The sequence below is a fragment of the Lissotriton helveticus genome, chromosome 3_1 (genome assembly GCF_964261635.1).
Source record: "Lissotriton helveticus chromosome 3_1, aLisHel1.1, whole genome shotgun sequence".
Lineage (NCBI taxonomy): Eukaryota > Metazoa > Chordata > Amphibia > Caudata > Salamandridae > Lissotriton > Lissotriton helveticus.
In genome coordinates, this window is record NC_136061.1 from 742,559,668 (window position 1) to 742,583,753 (window position 24,086).

At 45.0% G+C, this 24,086-nt stretch overlaps 1 protein-coding gene across 1 annotated transcript in view; it reads left to right on the plus strand.

The window, feature by feature from the left end:
- Window positions 1-24,086, plus strand: part of DKK3 (dickkopf Wnt signaling pathway inhibitor 3) — a 264,185-nt gene that overhangs the window by 12,982 nt on the left and 227,117 nt on the right. The window contains exons 2-4 of the mRNA XM_078680929.1: window positions 185-490; window positions 2,877-3,017; window positions 9,121-9,204. Of these exons, the coding sequence (XP_078537055.1) occupies window positions 275-490; window positions 2,877-3,017; window positions 9,121-9,204 (441 nt within the window). The 5' untranslated portion in view covers window positions 185-274. The remainder of the gene's footprint in view (window positions 1-184; window positions 491-2,876; window positions 3,018-9,120; window positions 9,205-24,086) is intronic.

A 24,086-nucleotide genomic window follows, 5' to 3' on the forward strand; every position in this document is an offset into this window, starting at 1 on the left:
GTGGCTTGTTTGCCAATGGTGATGTCTAGGCACTGTATTTGTCAATTGGCAGAAGTGATGGTTGTGTGTTACTTCAGTGGTAGTGGAATGCGTTAGTGGTTTTGGATAATGTATCTATCTACAGCTGGGAAAAAGTGAAAGTTAAATACAAGTGATGTTTTTCCTGTGTTTTTTCTTCCTGCAGCTTTGGTGCCTATACTTCTCAGTGCTGAAAATACCTCTTCTAGATCCTGTCTGCACTGCTTTGTAACTTTGTGTCACGCTCCTCCAGAAGATGCTGGGCCTCGTGCTGCTTGTCCTGGCCCTCGGCTGCGTGGATCCTTCTCCGGCCCCACGCGTTCTCAAAAACAGCAAGGATGAGGTGGTCACAGATTCCCTGGATCCAGTTTTCGGGTTCACTCGAGAAGAGTCCACTTTAAATGAGATGTTCAGAGAGGTAGAAGAACTGATGGAGGACACGCAGCTGAAACTCAGGAACGCAGTGCAGGAGGTAAGGCCACAGGCAGTTTCTTTTTCGTTAAACCGCTTTATTGGGTTTTTGATGTTCAAAAAGCATCACATATGTATACCATACAGAAGTACAGTCAAAACATAATCGGTACCTTAATGGTACTGAGGTAGCATTACATATAATAAACACAAAAACAGGCTCTGCAGAATGTCAATGAAGCGCCTTGAATCACTCCTGAGGAAAGTGCGCCCTCCTATGTGTGTACCCCAGAAAAAAAGAATACGGTAATACCCAGCTGCTAACTTGGGGTACAGAACTGGGGTGAGTGACCAGAGGGGGAAAAGGGGGAGGAGTTTATGTTGATGCTTACTAAGTAGCTGGGGCTTCGGACCTAGGCGAGGGGTTGCTGGTGTACATGTGCGCAGTGAGGGGGGCCTTGGTAGAGCAGGCCTACCTCGGCCTCTAGGTAGGGTGCTCTGTCTCTTTCTTAGTTTTTCTCTCCAACTAGCTGTATATCTGTTTATGCTTTTGATATGACCTGCCATGTGCACATTCCTTCTGTGGTTGGCTCCAGTTTGTGCCTGCAGGGTGCTCTTTATGGCTCCTCTTATGGTATCTGACGTGTGTTTTCTAGAGAGGACACAGGTCTTATATTAATGATAATTCTACTTACACGTCGTTTTCGGGTTCTGATGAAAGAGAAGAGTTCTGTAGCAAAAAGAGAGAGTAGTGCTAGTCAGTGGCGATGCCAAATATTAAATAAATTGTATAGCATAATGTCTTGCAGATAGACACAAAGCGAACACCAATCGAGGCACAGCACAGGAAGTCCATCTGAACTGTGGGAGGTTATAAGCAGGGAATGGCACTGCGGTAAGAGTAATCGAAACAAATCAAATAGTGTCGTCATTTCCTGGCCTTTTATGGTATGTGTTTACCTCGCCTTATCTTACCTGGAAGCAGCTTTCTTAGGATTGTGTGGCGGGGGGAAGGCATGACTCTGATGCAGCTCTTTCCGCATCCAAACTCGGCGGCCAAGTTAGAGACACCACTAAAAAGAGGACTCCCAGGGGAGCGTTACCGTGCAAAACAAAGAAAAGACATGTCCTAGTCCTGTAGCTGAGTCACAAGTAACCCTACTGCAAACCCATGCACGCAGGCAGCTGGACCACCAGTTGGCTGAAGGGGTCCTGTGAATTTCTGCGTGTAGGAGGCCCTGAACCAGCAAAAAATAATGGGAGACTTTCTTGAGAAAGAAAAAACAAATTAAAGGAGAATCGAGCGACCCAGAAAGATGTCAATCGGTCTTAAGGCCGAAGGATATAACAAAGAGAAATAAGGGAGAATTCAATAAAAGAGCCACCCCTCCCAGAGTGGAATTTGAAAATTTCACAGATATTTTATTTTGATATACATCTAAGAATAAACACATAAGCATGCACACATAAGCATGCACACGCATTCTAACACAAAACATACATTGGATTTACCTTTCTATCATTAAATCTAATGTAAATTATATTCCAAAGCAGCGTAGCTATTTTAATTAATAACTATTACAACAATGCTATTGCATTTTTAAATCAAGTTTCCAGTGAGCAGCCCCTGTGAAGGGAAGGAGAGGAGAAATTAGCAGGTGGGCTTTGAAGCTGAAATGAGACAGCTGAGATAACTGAACATCAGAGTTACCTTAACAAGGACACACAACACGAATCGAATTCTTTGCTTTTACTTGTGGGGTTTTACTGATCTTCTTGGAGTTGCAAACTGTTAGAGTCACTAGGAAAAGAACTCATTTACAAGGTCTCACATCTTTTACTAATGTTCACAACTCACCGCAGTGTTTTCCTCTGATCCGTGGTGTTGAGTGCCAAGTAAAGTCAAACGAGGGCAGCTCAGATACCCTAATATCACCCATTGCCTGCATATATTTATTTATGAGTTGTGTCTTATGCCGCCTGTAACTTTTAAGTCACTTCAGTGCACAGGATGGGATTTCTTGCGAGACTGTCTGTAGTTCACACTCTCTGCCACACCCCGGGCAGAAAAAGATTGTGAAATGTCTGTAACATACACATTTACCAGCCTAAGTGTTGTTCTCCAGACACATTTCCATGACATTGAGCTCAGATGACTACAGCTGCTTCCTGTCTGCAGACGTCCAGTGCCATTAAGCTCGGTAACCGGTTGCCCAAAGCATTCTGCTCCTGCTGTTTCAGTTTAAGCAGCCTTGACGCATTGTGCAGTGAGGAGCCACCACTATGATATAAACAAGAGACACAAGAAATGAAAAAATAACTCTTGACATTTATTGGAATGGGGTAAATGAAAACAGACTTCTCTACTACTCTACTGTTCAGTTTTAAGTGCTGCTCATTGGTAACCAGTTGAGATGATGAAAACCTCCATATTATGAAATTTGTAGATTGAAGTTGAAGAAGGTGGTGCTGTGGAAATAAGACCAGATGTGGAACCGGGTATGCTACCTCTAAACTATCATAATGAATCCAACGCAGAGACGAAGGTTGGAAACGAAACTGTTCTTATTCATCAGGAAATTGATAAGGTATGACTGATGTGACTATTTGTAAAGGCTTTTTTGTTTCTAAATACTGTCATTGTGTGAACGAAAGTTGTTTTCATGTTTTATGGGGGATGTTTTTATGCAGAAGGATTTAACATTAAGTCCCACGTAATAATACACATATGCTTCAGCAAACAAGATGGCTGAGTGTGGTCGGCCATCTGCGGATAAGATAAGTATCGCCCCATAAACTTTCAGTCTCCAGTTGAAATCAAAGCACAGTCAACTTAACTTCTAAAGAGCCCTATCTTAATGCAAATAAGTACCCTTAAGTTAGAAATGTAGACGAACTATTGAAAACATTTTAAGAGGCAATTTAGTCTTACTACTTTTGTTTAATAAAATATGGGGCTAAATTAGTGGCTGGGGGAAACAGGAGAACCTCCCTTCCAAGCTGTCTACCATTCTAGTTTCAGGGCAGTGGAAGGAAGTGGTCCTCAAGATGGAGCTGTTGTCATTTCTATTATATTTGCTTGTGTTACTATCAACATATGTCATATAGCCTGACTTGCTGAATGTTAATCACTAACCTTAATATAAAAGAGTTTTCTGTATCATTACAGGACAGTGACCTCCTTTTATATCTTTGTTAAGGTGAAGCAGTGCTCACCCTATATGTGCCAAACTGATATAACTACCTTAGTATCAGTGGCAAGATTGTACAGTTCATCCCCCTACTAATGGTGCCACATTCACATAGAGACATTAATATCTGTGGAAAGTGCCCGGTAGCATTTTAAAGAAAATTGCATAGTGAACTCAGGAATGTCTTTGCTGAGATTAAATGATATCCCTTATTATGTGTACCGGAATTTGAAACTGAACGCTTTTTCACGTAAGATATGTGTTAATATCATACAACGATCCAACAAGGTGTACTGACACCTATTATCAGAGCCACAATTGCACAATATCATTCTTCACTGTCTGCTTCAACATTCCACAGTGGTATGTCTTGGGCAAGTAGCTGCACTATTGCCACATCTCAGCAACTCTTCTTGAGCCACACAGAGATTCACAAATTGTCTGGTGATTTTTGTATTGAGAAAGACAGAAGCTGGGGCAGAAAGACATTGTTAAGGAATAAGAATTTGGACTGAAGGTAAAGTGGGAGAAAACATACAACACTGCACATTTGTGCGTATTTGTAGAATCTGTCCCCTGCTGCCCATCTGGCGTGATTCCATTCGTCTCTCCTTCCTATACTCATCCTGATTCCATTCCTTTCCCTGCACCCTCTCACTCCCAGTGTGGAAGGGATCGAAACAGGAAGAGTGGTATACGCAGTAGCACTTTAAATGGGCAGTGAAGTGAGGAACGCAGTGCCGATACGATGAATGGGAAAGTGCTTTGCAGAATTTTTAAAATGCAGATACAGAATGTGAACATGAGCTATACACTCTTCCACAGGAGGGGTGGGAAAACACTAGTCTACCTCGCTTCTTTGTAGCTCTGCACAAAGGTCTTGTATTGAGCTTGTAGCCTGGGATCCGCTTAGCTGCAGCACTGAGAGTACAAGACATTTGTCCGAGTCCTTGAAGTAGCCAGATTCCTCTGGACAGAGCCAATTATTTGTTACCTGCTCCCTCACATTGGATCTTCACAACTTAGAATATGGTTTTGTTAACCTCTGCAATCCCACCCAGCCAACTCGCCCTCTTACTGATGAGGTTGCTCTTGCTTCACAGTGCTGTACATCTTTTGATTGAATTAGCAAGCTTTGAATTAGTTTGCTAAAAATAGTTGTGTACAGTCCACACCATGTCATAGCTTATGGTGAAAGTGGTAACTAGACATAATATCGAAAGTAAAATATAGAATGGAAATAATATCGAAGTAAAAATATAGACTGGACAAAATATCGAATGGACACAATATAGTGGTTACAAATATCGAATTGAAGGTAAGTAATATAATATCAATTGTCAATATATAGAAGTCAAAATAATCAAAGTATATAATATAGACATTAAAATATATCGATTTTTTTCAAGTGTTTTGTATGTTAGTATATGTGTGAAAAGTGGATATTATTTTTGTAATGTATGTTTAATTTATTTTAAGTAATGAATTTTATGTTATTTAATTTTTGCGTAATTTAATTATATAGCGGGTTGTGGGTTTATAGGGGAATATGGTGGGAATTAATTTACTTATATTAAATTAAATATTAATTTTTAGCAATTATTAATTATTTGTAATTTAATTTTGCTTTTTAGTTCTGTAGCGGGTTGTGGGTTTATAGGGGAATAGGGTGAGAAGTAATTTAAATGTAATTAATTAAATATTTGTATTCATTTATTGGTATTCATTTTGAATGTATTGTTAATTAATTTTTAATTGGTAATTCATTTTTATTAATTGATAATTATGTTAATTTTCTTAATTTATTTTCCATAGCTGGTTGTGGGTTTATAGGGGAATAGGGTGGGAAGTAATTTAACTGTAATTAAGTAAATATTTTTATTTTATTTATAATGGTATTGATTTTTAATTTATTGTTAATTAATTTTTAGTTGGTAATTAATTTGTATTATTAGTAATTCATTTTGATTAATTAATCATTTGATAATCATGATAATTGTATTAATTTATTTTCTGTAGCGGGTTGTGGGTTTATAGGGGAACAGGGTGGGAAGTAATGTAATTGCAATTAATTACATATTAAAAATACTTTTTGTGTATTGATAATTAATTTAATGTTAATTATTAATTGGTATTAATTTGTATTGTTAATGAGTTTTTTTATTGAAAATTAATTAGTTGTTAATTAATTATGAATAGGTAATTAATTTTTACTAACTAATATTTATTTGTATTTCTGATTAATTAATTATTACATAATATTACATTGGTAATTAATTTTAATTAATGTTTGATTGGTATTGCTATTTAATTTATTTTTATTAATATATTAAATCATTACTTTCCCTACTGTTAAACTCACTGGAGTGGGAATAGTAATTTTTACCCTTACGCTATCCAACGCTTTCCCTACTGTTGCACTCTCTAGAGTGGGAATAGTCATTTTTACCCCTAGGCTATCCAAACGCTTTCCCTACTGTTGCACTCTCTGGAGTGGGAATAGTAATTTTTACACTCCCGCTATCCAACCCTTTCCCTACTTTTGCACTCTCTGGTGTGGGAATAGTAATTTTTACCCTTCCGCTATCCAACGCTTTCCCCACTGTTCCACTCTCTGGAGTGGGAATAGTAATTTTTACCCTCTTGCTATGCAACGCTTTCCCTACTGTTTCACTCTTTGGAGTGGGAATAGTATTTTTTACCCCTAGGCTATCCAATGCTTCCCCTACTGTTGAACTCATGGAGTGGGAATAGTAATATTTACCATCTTACTATCCAACGCTTTCCCTACTGTTTCAATCTCTGGAGTGGGAATAGTGATTTTTACCCTCCCGCTATCCAACCCTTTCCCTACTTTTGCACTCTCTGGTGTGGGAATAGTAATTTTTACCCTTCCGCTATCCAACGCTTTCCCCACTGTTCCACTCTCTGGAGTGGGAATAGTAATTTTTACCCTCTTGCTATGCAACGCTTTCCCTACTGTTTCACTCTTTGGAGTGGGAATAGTATTTTTTACCCCTAGGCTATCCAATGCTTCCCCTACTGTTGAACTCTCTGGAGTGGGAATAGTAATTTTTACCCTCCCGCTATCCAACGCTTTACCTACAGTTGCACTCTCTGGAGTGGGAATAGTAATTTTTACCCTGCTGCTACCCACGCTTTCCATACTGTTGCGCTCTCTGGAATGGCAATAGTATTTTTTACCCCTACATTATCCAACGCTTTCCCTAATGTTGCACTCTCTGGAGTGGGAATAGTAATTTTTACCCCTACGCTATCCATTTCTTTCACTACTGTTGCACTCTCTGGAGTGGGAATAGTAATTTGTACCCCTACGCTATCCAATGCTTTCCCTACTGTTGCACTCTCTGGAGTGGGAATAGTCATTTTTACCCTCCCACTATCCAACGCTTTCCCTACTGTTGCATTCAGTGGAGTGGGAATAGTAATTTTTATCCCTACGCTATCCAACGCTTTCCCTACTGTTGCACTCACTGGAGTGGTAATAGTAAATGTTACCCTCCCGCTATCCTACGGTAAAAATATTGTATATTTTGTATTAATATTACGTTAATATATATATATATATATGTATGTATATTAAAAAATAATATTGTATGTTTATTTATTTTTTACTTAAATTAATTATTTATTAATTTTAAGGGTATTTAAGTATTTTTAAGTATGTTGTAGTTAATTATATTTATTATTTAATTAATTTTAAAATACTTTTAAGACATTTAAAAAAATTCGATATTTTTGACTCACTATATCTTTTACAACAATACTTTTGCACTTACCTGTTTGTAGATAGGAATTCGATATTTTTGCATTCTATATTTTGTCAACGATATTTTGGTAAGTCTATATTTCGGTATTCTATATTATGTCAGTGATCCATTATTATCCATCACTTTGCCAATGTCTTTTGGTGTTCTCCAGGGATCTTCCTTAAGGGACACCCTTTTTAACTGTTATACTTGATCTCTGGCTGATGTTGCCAAAACGCTTGGCTTACCCGGGTCATCCACATTGACGACTCCCAGCTTGTAATCTCACTCACTTAAAACTCGGCAAACAACTCCTCGTATTTGCGAAACTGCTTGGCTTATTTACAAGCCCCTTACGCCGCCAGTACTTCACTTTTTCCCATATTAAAAGTGACGCACTAGTGGCACAAGGGGCTTGTAAATAAGCCCCAGTGTATGTGCTGTAGCAAGGAGTGATGGTGGTTGGTGACCAGCCTAACCTTTGGTACACTTCATGGAGACCTGAGGACCTGGACACTTTTCCTGCCTCTAAACCTGTAGTGAAAACTCTGGGTGTCTGGCTTAATCATAATTCAGCATTTGAACATGAAATAATGAACCGGACTGCATGCTGTTTCGGTCTTTTGAGATGCCCCAAGAGAGTGCTACAGGACCTCCCACCCTCCACCCAAAAAAAATCACCCAGTCTATCATTATGTCACGTCTAGACGATGGTAACCTCTTAAGGACATTATCAAAGCAGCTTCAATTATTGCAAAATGTGGCGGCCGTCTACTACCTGTTCCCAAATATTATTCCAACTTGTCCTATTTGACTTATTTACACTGGTTACCACTTGGAAGTTGAGTCATATTCAATGCCGTTTACTTTGCATTTTGCTCTTTTGCCAACACAAGCCCCAATTTTCTTCGATAACTGATCCAGCCTATACTCATTATAGGGCGCTTGGGTCATCTTATTCAAGCAAGGTTCCTAGAAACAAAAGAGCCAGTTTGGAGGTCACTCCTTCAGGTAGTTGGCACCTAAACTCTGGAACACCATACCGCTTTATCTGTGCTAGTACCCCAGCAAAGCAATCATAGGAGGCAACTTTGTATCTGGCCGTTAACTCAATACCACCTTTTTCTCCAAGGGGTTCTGTTGTTGCCAGTTGTTTAGCACTGAGACTCCCTGTTAAGAAAGCCTGGCGCTTTACAAATCCTGAGCATTAACATACACATAAACACTAATACCCCGGCTAGCATCTAGGTGTACGCAAGGCATCACACAATGCTCTGGGCTTTCAGGTCAACTTCTCACAGTGGTACCTTCTAGGCGCTTTCTGTTCTGCTCTTTACAGTGCAGTTAGAAAGGGATATGTGACTGTCCCTTTTGATCTCTATCCGGGAACAAAAGAGAAGTCACAAATACCCCTATTCCATAATTAAGGTTAGTAGACAGTGAGCGCAATTGTTACATGTCTGTCCTATTTATGCACCATCATTTGAATTATGACCTAAAGTGAAAGCATCATATGTTTTTAATATTAAACTAGAAGAGCTAGCTTAAGTAAATACATTCAGTTTTTCTTCAGAGCAGACGATGTTCTCCAGCTGTAGATGTTGACAATGGCAATGTACCAATGCTGACAAAATGAAAAATGCACGGGAGTCGCTCTCCACTGGGCCCCTCCTAAGCTGACCAGAGTTGTACTAATGTATTAAACTAATTTTTATCTCTCTTCTTCCTAGTTAACAGATAACCAAACCGGATCAACCATCTACTCTGAATCTGTAATAACATCCGTAAAAGGTGGCGAAGGCAAAAGGAACCATGTAAGTTAAATAAACAAATCGATATGTTGGTTTCTTGTTGACAGAGTGACACACCCTGCACGAGGCCATCAGCCACACAACAACCTTCTGAGATCCCCCATTTCCTTAACCAGTCGTGTTCTCCACTGAAGGTGAAAACCACATTAAACGGTGTTCAAGAGAAATTGGCATTGGGACAGAGCAGCTCTCTGCTTCTGTGGGAAGCATTTTGGCTGCAATCAGATATATCCCTTCTGTGCTCTAAATCAATAGGTCTTTCTCATACTCATGGTATACTGCTAGTTGCTTGGAAACCACGCATAAACTCAATTTGTGTCAAATGTTTTGCCAATTTTTCTTGTTAACCAGCAGCATTTATTTGAATATGCTATCTGGGCCTTCCATATACCGGCAGAGAATGTTGCTCAGAGGAGCCAGAAATTAGAATTTTATTTTTGACGCCGCAATATGTATGGCACCTTATTGGATTTGTAACTAATTAAAAACTGTGTTAACACCTTACTTTAGCGTTGCCAAGTTTTAAGGAAGTCTTACGTGACTAGGCCTTCCTGTCCAGAGTATGCCCTAGTTTGTAACCCAGAAGTGTTTGCATATATTTTCGTCACTCAACTTTAACTGCCGCGGTCGGAAGGAGGTCTAGCAAGTCCCTGTCTTGTTGTGAGTCTGGGACAGTGGTTATAAACGCTGTGGTAAGGGTGTGGATTTCTGGTTTAAGTGTACATCCCAGCATTTTTTTTATAAAGATGAATACTTCCTCCCAGAACCTTCTAACTTTAGGGCAATAGAAGATTAAGTGAGCCATGTCCCCTTTTTCGTTCTCGTAGTTCCAGCATAGATTGTTTTCTCTGAGGCCTAGCGCTACTAGTCGTGCCGGGGTACTGTAGGCATGTGCATCTGTGATAACTGTGCACAAGCAAATTTTAGGCCCATATAAAGTAGGGTGAACGTTCTATCATTTACAAAGGGGTGTGGTCTCAAACAGATATGGGATCAACTATCACTTGACATATTGCAGACACGTACATCGGAGGAAAGGCCTTCGAAGCACATTCTAGCGACCTCTGACAAGATAGGTATGTTCACAAACTGCACCATCCTCCGTCAGGGAGTCCCTGGCCTCTCTCGATCCTTAGGCTGTGTGGCCCTGTGTAAACACTGACAATGCAGTTGCAATCACGCTGTTGTAAATGTTTGGACACACGGCACCCTAGAGCCTGAGGAGGTCGCTGAAGGCCACCAAGAGTGCCACGAGTTTGTGGCGTCACCCACAATTGTTGAATCCTTCAGTACTCATCTCATGTTAAGGAGATGGTCTGCACAGAACATAAAGTTGCAGATAAACTGCTGCTCTGCGTTTCTGTGCTCTGTGTTATATAGCACACGTAGCCTGGAAACAGCACTGTGGTTTTTATGTTAAGCGGGTGCATATCCTTGGTCAGCAAATTCGGTGAGGGTGCTAACCTGTGGAAAGTGAGACCTTGTGCCTGACTACTCTGCAACCCTCAAATATCAACACTTTTAATCCTCTGGAAAAACCCGTCTTCATGGGAAAACTGTTGGGAAAATTTAGGCTCCCCAGACATTTCCTGGAAAAGTTAGTTGTTGAGTGTGCACCTTGGAGGACATTTACAATTTGGAAACAGGATACACGACACAGTGACACTCTAATTAGCAAAAAATAGAACATTGTCCGCAAAACCCATGAGCTGCAGACAGTGCAGCGTGGAATAACAGAGCAGCGGATCACCCACTGCCTGACCCTCACCCGGTGGCCTGAAGGCTCCAACCATGGGCATCCGCAGAAATGTTTCCAGGGGGGGGCAACATTTTAACTTCATCACCATCCTCCAACATGATTGAGCACAAGTATTAAATACATTAAAAAAAAAATCTAATAAGACAAAGAGCTTAAATAAACAAAGAAACCCATAGGGGGAAGAGAACAATATTGTGAGGCGCCACAGCAGACGACCTGGCAACTACAATAAAACAGGGAAAAACAAAAAATGACCGGAAAAAAACAAAAACATTCTAAATCAGGTTGATGCGGTTCTAGAGCATGGGTACTCACAAACTTTCTCTCGGGGCCAAATTTAAAGTGTGGTTTGTGCCCGAGGGCCGCACCGGCTGGGGGCGGGGTCAGTGGGGGAGGGTGAAGAGGCTAGAGCAACAAAAAACTATGACCATGAGGTTGAACACAGGTCCCTGCAGCGGACAACTTCGTCCACTTAGCCACCAGACCCGGCATACACACATCTTTGTTTCTTTCTCTCTCTCTCTCTCTCTCTCTCTCTCTCTCTCTCTCTCTCCCTCTCTCCCTCGGTCTGTCTCTCTGTCTCCCTCCCTCTCCCTCTCCCTGTCTCCCTCTGTCTCACTCACTCTGTCTATCTCTCTCTCCCTCTCTCTCCCTCGCTCTCTCTCTGTCTCTCCCTCCCTGTCTCCCTCCCTCTCTCCCCCTCTGTCTCCCTCCCTCTGTCTCCCTCCCTCCCTCTGTCTGTCTCTCTCCCTCTTTCTGTCTACCTCCCTCTGTAGCCCTCCTCCCTCTGTCTGTCTCCCTCTGTCTGTCGCCCTTTGTCTGTCGCCCTCTGTCTGTCTCTCCCCCCTGTTTCCCTCCCTCTGTCTACCTCTCTCTCTCTGTCTCCCTTCCTGTCTCCCTCCCCTTGTCTCCCTCCCTCTGATTGTCGCCCTCTGTCTGTCGCCCTCTGTCTCCCTCCCTCTGTCTCCCTCCCTTTGTCACCCTCGGTCTGTCGCCTTCTGTCTGTCGCCTTCATCACCCTCTGTCTGTCTCCCTCTGTCTGTCTCCCTCTGTCTGTCTCCCTCTCTCTGTCTCCCTCTCCCTCTGTCACCCTCTGTCTCCCTCCCTCTCTCTCTCCCTCTGTCTCCCTCCATGTCTCTCTGTCTGTCTTAGAACTCTGCCTCTATCTGCCTGTCCCTGTCTCTGCCTCTATCTGTCTGTCTCTATCTGTCCCTGTTTCCCTCCCTCTGTCTCCCTCTCCGTCTCTCTGTCTGTCTCTGCCTCCATCTGTCTCTGTCTGTCTCTGTCTGTCTCTGTCTCCCTCCCTCCCTCTCTCTCTGTCTCCCTCCCTCTGTCTCCCTCCCTCTCTCCCTCTGTCTCCCGCCCTATCTGTCTCCCTCTCTCTCTGTCTACGCTGCCTGTCTTTGTCTCCTTCCCTCGGTCTCCCTCCCTCGGTCTCCTTCCCTCGGTATTCCTCCCTCGGTCTCCCTCCCTGTCTCCCTCCCTCTGTCTCCCTCCCTGTCTCCCTCCCTCTGTCTCCCTCTCTCTCTGTCTCACTCTGCCTCCCTCTGTCTCCCTCTTTCTGTCTCCCTCTCTTTTGGTCTCCCTCTCTCTGTCTCCCTCTCCCTCTCTCTCTGTCTCCCTCTCTTTCCCTCTCTCTCTGTCTCCCTCCCTCTGTCTGTCTCGGTCTGTCTCCCACCCTGTATCACCCTCTATCTGTCTCCCTGTCTATCTCCCTCCCTCTGTCATCCCCTTCCCTCTGTCTGTCACCCTCTTTCTCCCCCTGTCTCCCTCCCTCATTGTGTTTATCTATAATTATGTCCCCCCTCTCGCCTCTTTTCCTATCTTCTCTCGTCAATCATTTCTCCCTCTTTCCTCTCCCCCTCTCCGTTTGTCTCTACTCCCCACTACGTCTCTTATTTTTCCTTTTGGCTCTGTCTCTCTCTGTATCTCTCCTCTGCTCTTACGTCTCCCTTGGCCTCAACATGGAGGGTTAATTACATTTTGCACTACAACATTGTCAAAATCGAATTTTCATTTTTTTCCATTTTTAGTCATATTGTTTTTTAAATGTAGTTATTTCAGTCCTTAGTGTTTTTTCCAGAGTTTTTTCGCTGTTAGCTGTATACAGCATTCTCCCCATTGCACAAACGGATGGAATGTCATAAGAAAGTTTCAATTTCAATCTGGTCTGTCACTTCAGTTTTTAAACTAAGAATGTTTGCACTAACCCCGCTCCCCAAACGCCCCCACCCGCGCCCCGTAGCTTTTTATCTGATTGTTGTGGCCTGCTGTGAGAGACTAAAGCTCCCGTCCCCTGCCTAAGACTTGCTAATTGCGCTGCTCATCTCCTGAGGCCTGGGATGGGCGGAGATGCTCCATGCTGTGCCTCCTCTGCCGGCCCATTGTCATTCTGCCCATGACAATGGACCGGCCTCACTCTGTGACCTGCTGAGAGTCACACTCGGCGCTGTAGCAACCTTTCAGGTAGGAAAGTCGGCCCAGGTATGTGGGCCCATCCTCTAGAACCGGGCCTGGATCCAGGGGGGGGCAAGCGCCCCCTCTTGCCCCCCCCTGCGGACACCCATGGCTCCAACGACTGCAACAAAGTATCAAAATGATAAACAGCAATTTGTTTAGACAACCAGTCATAGAAGCCCATGGTACTAATTTATACAAATTAAACAAACCTTCCTATGGCACTAATATTAAATGCATTTTAATTTTATTGTTAAAAAAGACATAAAATCCTGATAAAAAATAGTTTTGGAAGGATCTGTATGATCAGCTGAATACTGTGACCGGCGTTCTTTTCTTGGGTGGTCATCTAGGCCAAATAACTCAGTTCACCATAAAGTGACTTATGCAGATGTTCATAAATGTATTCATTTAATTAGGATTATCATGTTTACTGTACTTGTGTACTGGGATGATATTACGCATGAGTAAATCTTTTTAAGAGTGTAAAACTGGGTTTGTGAATAGTAAAACTGAATTTACTCTCTTTAGAAAGACTATTTGCTGGTGTAACCTGAACATAGATTGGCCCAATGTGCTCCCTAGGGGCATATATTCACAAGGGCATTGCACCACTGGAGCATCACTTTTTCCAACAAAACGGTGGCGCAATGCCCTGCTCCATAATTACAAAGCAGCGCTAAGCCACTTTGTGTGACTTAACGCACCTTTGTAAATATTGTACTCTTTGACGCAGTCCCATGAAAGGGGCGTGCAATGGGCGTTACAAGGGTGTTTCATTGCAACACCCATTTTGTATGCTGCCCTAGATTTACAAGGATGTATAAATCTGAGGCAGAGCCAAAAACTAACACCACTGAAAAGCAGGCATTAGAGTTGCGAAACGAGGAGAAATAGTTTTATTTCTCCCCCTCTTTTGTCTTCCTATGTGAGCTGCATCCTGCAGCATATATAGAAGGAGCAAATTGCCAGCACATAAACAATCATCCCTGCAATGTAGGTAACCTTGCACCATGGCGTAAGGGTGTCTGCACTGGCATTACGCTGATTTATTAGCACTGGTGCAAGGGAAAACACAGGGGTGCGCCATACTCTTGTGAATACGTCGCATCCCAGCATTTTTTAAATGACGCAACGCTGCGCTGCTAAATTGCTTTTAGCACTGCACTACTTGTTTGTAAATATGCCCCTAAGTTTTGTTCACGCAGTTAAACAGTTAGAAGGAATTCTTTGTTCTGTAACATTGATTCTGTAATGATCTAGTTAAAACGCAAAATTAATAATGCTGGTTCCGGCAATTAAATTGGTTTATTTGATGTATGCCAGGGTGCTCCATTCATTTTGCCACACAGACTTCGATTTCCTGGACGAAAATGACTAATATGGAGATGATATATTAGTGTGTATTCCTTCACACCCCATTTCAGATATGATTTGTAATGTATATTAATAATAACTTACGTTGTTACATATAGTAACAAACTATTTCTATACTGATTACCACATAGATTACTATTTCGAATCTGCAGTTCCAAAATACCTCACACCATTCGATGACCACATTTGTTTTTTGGTACTGAATGCATAATTTAATGTTAAGATCTGTGGCTGGGCAGCTTTAAAATTGCAAGTTTTTTGTGATTTATTTTATTGGTGTCAGATTATCTGCTGGCTGTTATCCCAAAAATTTGCAAACAAGTCTGTGATCATCATAATAAATGCAATTTGGTAAGTTTGTACCAACATTCAATAAAGTTTGTGAAGGCGCTTGCATGACACAACGCAATTTAGTGCTGCATTTGCGTAACTTTACAGTGGTAAGTAAATAGATGTTATCTTTTGTGTGGTTCAAGTGCCCATTAAATACTTTAGTTAATGTAGGCATTGGTGCCTAGAAAGAAATATGTTTTAAGCCGAACACCTACATGTTGATGCGAAGTCAAGGCTTCCGGACCCCGACCACAGTTCAGCGACTCCATTGCCGATTTCGTCAGTACACACGCCCTCGCCTCTACAGACTACATCCTTCTAGGGGACCTGAACTTCCACCTCGAGAACAACAACAACCGCAACTCCACCACCCTGATCGACAACCTTGCCAACCTCGGACTCAGACAACTCGTCACAACACCCACTCACTCTGCCGGCTGGACCCCATCTTCTCCGCAAGCTCCCACGACTCCTTTAACCACACCACAAACTCCACTGGACCGACTACCGCTGCATCCACTTCACCTTCCGGAAACCCACCACGCACCACCGCACCCAACAGATCCCCCGCCGCTGCTGGAGCAAAGCCACCAGTTAACAACCACCCTGGCCCGGAGCCGACCCGCCGACCTTACCGACACCGCCACTCGCAACCTCAGACAATGGATAGACGACTGCGCCAACACCCTCGCCCGATCAAGAAACCCTCCACACAGCAGCAAGAAAGCCAACTGGTTCTCTGAAGACCTCCAGACCTCCAAGCAAACCTGCCGAAAGCTAGAGAAGAAATGGCACCATGAACAGACACCGGAGAGCTACTCAGCCCACAAGAACGCCACCTGCAGACACCATCACCTCATCAGATCCGCCAAAAGGGCCTCCTTCAAAGACCGCCTAGACAACAACGCACGCAACAGCAAAGAGCTCTTCAACATTGTGAAGGAACTCTCCAACCCCAGCTCCAACACCAACGACATCCCACCTTCGCAAGACCTGTGGGACTCCCTTACCACCTTCTTCCTTCGCAAGATCGCAGACATCCACGACAGCTTCTAAGTCATGATCGCCACGGCATCCAGTGAGACCTTCGTCCCCACGGCCACCGTCCGCACTGACCCCCTGCTCTCCTGGACCAACATAAGCGACGACGACACCATCAAAATCATGAACACCATCCACTCCAGATCTCCGTCAGACCCGTGCCCGCACCACATCTTCAACACAGCCAGCACCACCATCGCACCCCATCTCCGGAAAGCCGCCAACATCTCCTTCGAGACAGCATCTTTCCCGGAGAGCTGGAAGCACGCTGAGATCAACGCCTTACTCAAAAAACCCAAGGCGGACCCCAAGGATCTCAAGAACTTCCGGCCCATCTCCCTGCTCCCGTTCCTGGCGAAGGTCATCGAGAAGACCGTCAACAGACCCGCTACCTCGAGGAGAACAGCATCCTAGACCCATCCCAGTACGGGTTCCGCAGCAACCACAGCACCGAAACAACCCTCATCACCGCCACCGATGACATCAGGGTGCTGCTGGACAATGGAGAAACCGCAGCCCTCATCCTCCTGGACCTGTCAGCCGCCTTCAACACTGTCTGCCACCGCACCCTACGCACACGCCCCTACAACGCTGGGATCCAAGACAAGGCTTTGGACTGGACCACCTCCTTCCTCTCTGGCAGATCCCAGAGCATCTGCCTCCCCCTTTCCGCTCCAAAGCCACCGAGATCATCTGCGGTGTACCCCAGGGCTAATCCCTCAGCCCAACATTGTTCAACATCTACATGGCAGCGCTCGCCCACATCGCCTGACTTCATGACCTGAACATCACCTCCTACGCCGAAGACACCCAGCTGATCGTCTTCCTCACCATGGACCCCCTCACCGCCAAAACCAACCTCCACGAAGGAATGAAAACTGTCGCTGAATGGATGAAGAATAGCAGACTGAAGCTAAACTCGGACAAGACGGAAGTCCTCATCCTCGGCTCCACCACCTCGGCCTGGGATGACTCCTGGTGGCCGACCGCACTGGGAACAGCCTCAACACCCACCGACCATGCACGCAACCTTGGTTTCATCCTCGATTCTACTCTCTCCATGACAAAACAGGTCAACGCCGTCTCGTCCTCCTGCTTCAACACCCTCTGCATGTTCCGCAAGATCTACAGGTGGATCCCCACCGAGACAAGAAGAACGGTCACCCAGGCCCTTGTCAGCAGAAGGCTGGACTACGGAAATGCCCTCTACGCAGGAGCCTTGGCCAAACTCCTGAAATGACTTCAACGCATGCAAAACGCCTCTGCACGCCTGATCCTCAACATCCCTCGTAGAAGCCCTATCACACCCCACCTGAGAGACCTGCACTGGCTCCCCTTCGACAGGAGGATCACCTTCAGGCTACTCACCAATGCACACAAGGCAACCCACAACACCGGCCCAGCGTACCTCAACAGACGACAGTTTCTACACCTCCAACCGCCAGCTCTGCTCTGCCAACCTTGCCCTCGCCACAGTCCCCTGCATCCGTAGAGCAACCTCCCGCAGCAGACCGTTCTCCCACCTCGCCGCCAAGACCTGGAACACCCTCCCCATTCTCCTATGGCAGACACAGGACCTGCTAACCTTCAGAAGACTCTTCAAGACCTGGCTATTCAAACAGTAGTTAGCACCCCTCCTCCCCCCCCCAGTGCCTTTAGACCCTCACGGATAAGTAGTGCGCTTTACAAATGTTCTGATTGATTGATTGATTGATTGGAATTACCATACATGACTGGTCAATGCTCTTTCATTCAAAGTGTAATAACCAAACACAATGAAGAAGTGTTTGTTGGAAACTGGAGTTAACCCCGAAATAGATTAATATTCGTGCCTGATTTGAACATTTTCTGAGGTTTTTTGAGGTAAGGGTTGGAAGAGGTACTTTGGGTCATGGAGGGAGAGGACTGGGAGAGACATGGACAGAACAAGAATTTACTGTGCAATGGTTTCGCCTTTTGAAAAGTTTGAGCTATTGGCATTGTAAATGACAACATTTTTATTTATGTGTTGGTTTTGAAAACAGATAAATAAATGGCATTGTCATTTACAATGCCAATAGTTTAATCTCTAGATCGAAACTTGTAAACAGCTACTCCAACCGGAGTGTTCCGGCGCTAGAGGTTCACAAATGATGGCAGCCAAGGACGACTTAACTCTTAAAAAGGCATCTTTTTAGCTGTTTCTTAAAAAGGTAGTCGTATCAGTGGATATCAAAAGCACTTTTGTATGTACATTGTCAAAAACTGCACAAAATACACTAGCTTCACTAATCATTTCACATGACAACTACACAATAGCACTAGCTGTACCACAAACCTTCCCTTGATCGCAATCACCAAATTCAGACCATTACTATCTCGACGACAGAAAAACACCGAATTCCCTCTCAAACAAACTCAGCCACATGTAGACTCTGTTTACTAGCTGCATGGAGCTTCTTACCAACAGGAGAGCCATCGGGGTTGTATGCACCAAACACGAACATACCGCACACGGACAGCGGGAGGGGGGCGGGAACGGGCACACGGACAGCGGGAGGGGGGAGGGGGGCGGGAACGGGCACAAGGACAGCGGGAGGGGGGGAGGGGGCGGGAACGGGCACACAGACAGCGGGAGGGAAGGGGAGCACTCACCTGGACTTCTTCCGGGGGCAACAAAGACAACACCACGGAGACACAGACAGGGAGACAACATGAGGCGAGATAGACGTAGCACAGAAACAACGTAAACATGCTGACGAAAGCATTCCATTGGAAAAGACATGAGACGGGGGCAACAGAGACAACACCACGGAGACAACATGAGGCGAGATAGACGTAGCACAGAAACAACGTAAACATGCCGACGAAAGCATTCCATTGGAAAGGACATGAAACGGGGGCAACAGAGACAACACCACGGAGACACAAACAGGGAGACAACATGAGGCGAGATAGACGTACAAAGGGAATAGATATTAGAAACAAAATGTTGCTTACCAGATCGCAAATACACAGTACTTCCTGGCAACTTAAATCTCGCAGCCCACTCCAACAGAAGACACTTCGAAAAAGACAAAAACATGACCGAAAAAAAAAAAAAAAAAACCCGCCCACCGCCGCATCACGATCGCAAGGGGGCGGGATGAGTAAAAATCGCGGGAACGCCCACGAATCTGCTCCGGCAATTGCGGACAGATCGCTCTTCCAGTGGCTAGCCTCCATTTATGGAGCTAGCCAATGGAAGAGAAGGCGGGACCAAAGCCAGTACTGTTCTAACATTAGATTTCGCCTGCGCGAACGCTGCTGCGCAGCGGACGCCAGGCGAAACCTAAAAAGGGAGTATGAAGGACTGGGAGAGGGAAATGTTTCAAAGAAGCAGATGACTGCGAGGGGAGAAGAGAGACCAACAGATATGGAGCGGATGGGTTTCCATTTGAACCACCAGCATGGTTCTCACCTTAATACTTGATTGTGCTTATCAGCATTGGCTCGTCCTTATGGTCTGAGGGGCTATGGCCTCCCACCTCTTTCCTGGCAAGAAGAGTGGTTTTAAGGCTGAACAAAGGTCAGACTTACAAACACTCTTTTATTCAGGCCAGGTACCAGGAGCTAGACATGTGCGAAATGTGTATGCTCCTGGCTGAGGAATTGAGGTTAAAATATTGACTTACAAAAATATCACATCCTCAGTCTCAACAGACTCTACATCATCATGGTAGTCGATATTGTTGATGAGTTATTTCTGTAGGATGGTATTTCTACCGCAATTTTATGACATCCAACCTAACCAGCCGCTTCAACAATGCTGGTATACTAACTGTTGCCCTACACTGAACCTGTCATAACCAAGACAAAAAGGCTGTTATATTTTACAGCTAGAGCTATTCCAAAGTTGGATAACCGACTCCATCCAAACTTGGGTTCAATCAGTCACCGAGAAGAACTGATGCTTGAATTAACATCCAGTAGTTTGTCTTGGCTCTAATGCTTACTCGTAAGAGATGCCTCATTAAGATCTCACTGCCTGAGCTTATTTTACCAAAATCCCCAGGTCTCGATATTGTCCAGGCATTTTCCCTCTGAAAGTTTTGGCAGGACTGACCTCCTGAAATGTACCCAGGGAAATTTTAGGGCGTGATATTTACCATAGAACTAACTTGGAATTCCATTATGCGCAGGAGCATATGTCACTTTACCCAGGAAAAATGCAGGGTGTGATATTTGCCATAAAACTTGGGATTCCATTATGGGCAGGAGAATATGTTACTTTACTAAGGAAAATGCAGGGTGTGATATTTGCCATAAAATTTGGGATTCGATTATGTGCAGGAGCATATGTTACTTTACCCAGGAAAACGCATGTTGTGATATTTGCGATAAAACTCGGAATTCCATTATGTGCAGTACCATATGTTTCCGCACATAATATATTTTCAGGGGCCACTCATAATTAGGGCCATTGACTGAGGTGGATGTATGATCTGGTGCTAGCGCCTGATTCACAATTTGTATGCTGAATATTAATAATATAAAGGGTCATTACACTTTCCCATATTTATATTTCCCCTCAACTGTGGCAGATATTTTTTTATAAAATGACAAAGTGGGTGAAATATCCTAAAAAATGTACTGTTGGGCAGGCAGACAATATTTTTTTTCTCCGTAGAAATAAACATCCACAGCAGAAGTTTATTTCTGCAAAACAAAAAATCAATTTCCCTGATGTGCAAGTAGTTTTCCCAGTGCGTACTGGCTTGTGTTTATTCTTCTTGCCTGGAACCACCATGCCTGCCTGGTAGCATAATAGAACATCAGAAGATCCACACTAAAGAAAGCGTGCCTTTTGACATTCATGGATTTGCGGCCATGTGCCAGAAGTGCTGCTGGTCATGCATGCCCATGGGAACGGGAGGGAGATCTAAGAGCAATGTTCGGAGGAGGGTAGTTAATTATGCACTGTAAGTGCAAAGGCTGCAAAACTCATTTTAACGGAAAGGATGATCGGTGGATGAGGCAAGGGGGCAAAGGAGTAAAACCAAAACGAAAAGGACCCTAGACACGAATTAAGGACTTCACTGATGAAAAAACAAATCAAATATTAGCAACATGATGCAAATCAACCAATGATTTGGCAAGTTTCAGGCAAGTTTTGACTACTGCATACCACTATTCTCTAACAACACCAGCCTCCAGTCTCCAATTAAATCCTCGAAACATGAGCAAGAAGGAAACAGACCAGATTCGCAATGCAAGGCCATACCAATGGCAGATTGTGTGTCATGTAAATTTGTATAACATTACATTTGCACTTGTAACCTAGGGCCAGATGTCCTAAGAGTCTATATGCAATACGTAGTAACAAATTGCCCACTAACGTTTTGTGAACGGACTCTGATTTTGTGAAGCAACCAATATTGATAGGTTGCAGAGCAAAATCACACTTCACAGGGTGGTCACAGATCGACCCACCTAATGAATTTTAACTAGGCAGGTAGCAATTTACAGACCCCTGTGATTGGCTACAAACAGTGATAGCTGCAATTATGCACTGATAGAGTATGCAGTAATTTCACTTTCATTAAACTATGGAATGTTCAGAGCTCCACTAAACACAATGCAGTGGCTCCAGGCTTATGATGGCCAGTTTAAGCTTCCTGCTTCAACATTCCAATGTTTGTCTTTCTGTTTCTCCCTTTTTAATTAAACAAATTCTACCCTTAGTGGGTGAAATGCTCTTATAGCCCCTCTGCCTCAGGCTATACCTCTTGTTAGAGGCCCTCACCCTTGTTATAGGGCCGTTAACAACCAGTATGGCCCCCATGGGACTCAGGGGAATATTAACAATAGAAGTGACAGAGCACGGCGTAAGCCTTCTTGGCTTAACGCCGCATTCCGCCACTTCTGAAATGCAGGGCTGCACCATATTTACAACAATATGGTGCAGCCCTGTGTTTCCCCATGCGCTGGCGCTAAATTTAGCTGCTTTGCGCCAAGGCAGGCATCCTTGCACCATAGTGCAAGGGTGTCTGCATTGCAGGGTAAGATTGTTTATCTGCAGGAAGGTGTGCCTTCATGCACATAAACAATCTTTTAATGGCGTTTTGTAACTTCTAGGTGTGCTGCTGAATGCAGCACACATAGAAGTTGCAAAACTATATGATTGTGTATGTGCAGGAAGGGACACCTTCCTGCAAATAAACAATCAATGGCGTTTTGCTGTTTTGGTGTGTGCTGAGGAGAAATTAAACATTTTTCCTCGTTGCACCAGGGCCAAACAAGGTATTCCCTGGTCCTAATTGTGGGGCTACCATATTGACGCCACCCTTGTAAATATGGGGCATCGCCATCGCCATCCCGGATGGATACAAGATCACCCGGAGGGACCGCGTCAACCAGACTGGAGGAGGCATCGCCATCGTACACAAGAACACCATCCGCATCACGACCGACTCCAACGACACCTTCCCCGCCGCCGAGCACCTCCACTTCCAGATACACATCGACCCAAAGACTACCCTCAGAGGCACCCTCATCTACAGACCCCCGGGACCACGCACACAATTCAGCGAAGACATCACGGACTTCATCAGCCCGCACGCCCTCCCCTCCGTGGACTACATCCTCCTAGGGGACCTCAACTTCCACCTGGAGAACAACAAGGACCGCAACACCGCCGCCCTGCTGGACAACCTCGCAAACCTCGGACTCAAGCAACTGGTCAACACCCCCACCCACTACGCCGGCCACACGCTTGATCCCGTCTTCTCATCCAGCAAGCACATCACCTTCAGCCACTCCACCGGACTTCACTGGACCGACCACAGCTGCGTGCACTTCAGCTTCAGAAGAACAACGACCCACCACCACCCGCAACAAGTTCCTCATAGGAACTGGAGCAAGATCACCGCCGAACAGGTCACCACCTCCCTCAGCCAGAACCCGCCCGCCAGCACAACGGACCCCAACGAAGCAGCCCGCAACTTCACACAGTGGCTGACCGCCTGCGCAGACGACCTCGCGCCACTGAAGAACCCTCCCAGCAGACCCAGAAGCAAGAAAGCCACCTGGTTCACCGACGAACTCAGGGACTCCAAGAAGAACTGCCGCACCCTCGAGAAAGCCTGGCTCCTCGACCAGACCACAGACAACATGACCACCCTCAAACAAGCCACCCGCAAGCACCACCAGCTCATCCGCACCACCAAGAAGAAATCACTGAAGGAACGACTGGACAACAATGCCCACGACAGCAAGGAACTCTTCAGCATCGTCAAGGAGTTCTCCAACCCCAGCACCGGCAACAACGACATCACTCCTTCACAAGACCTCTGCGACTCTCTCACCTCGTTCTTCCACCGCAAGATCGCCGACATCCACAACAGCTTCGGCGCACCTTCCACGCACCCTACCGTCGAACCAACGCCCCCCACCACCACCCTCCGCACATGGACCACGGTGACCACCAAAGACACAGCCCACACGATGATCACCATCCCCACCACGTCTTCAACAAGGCCGACTCCATCATCGCACCCCAACTCCAGGACATCATCAACGTCTCCTTCAACACCGCCACCTTCCCGGAGAGCTGGAAGCACGCCGAGCTCAGCGCCCTACTGAAGAAACCAACAGCGGACCCCACCGACCTCAAGAACTTTCGCCCCATCTTGCTCCTCCCTTTTCCTGCCAAAGTCATCGAAAAGACCGCCAACAGACAGCTTGCCGCCTTCCTCAAGACGAACGGATCCCTTGACTCCTCGCAGTGCGGTTTCCGAGCCAACCACAGCACCGAGACCGCCCTCATCGCAGCCACCGACGACATCAGAACCCTGCTCGACAACGGGGAAACAGCGGCCCTCATCCTCCTGGACCTCTCCGCAGCGTTCGACACTGTCTGCCACCGCACCCTAGCCCAACGCCTCAGCAACATAGGTAT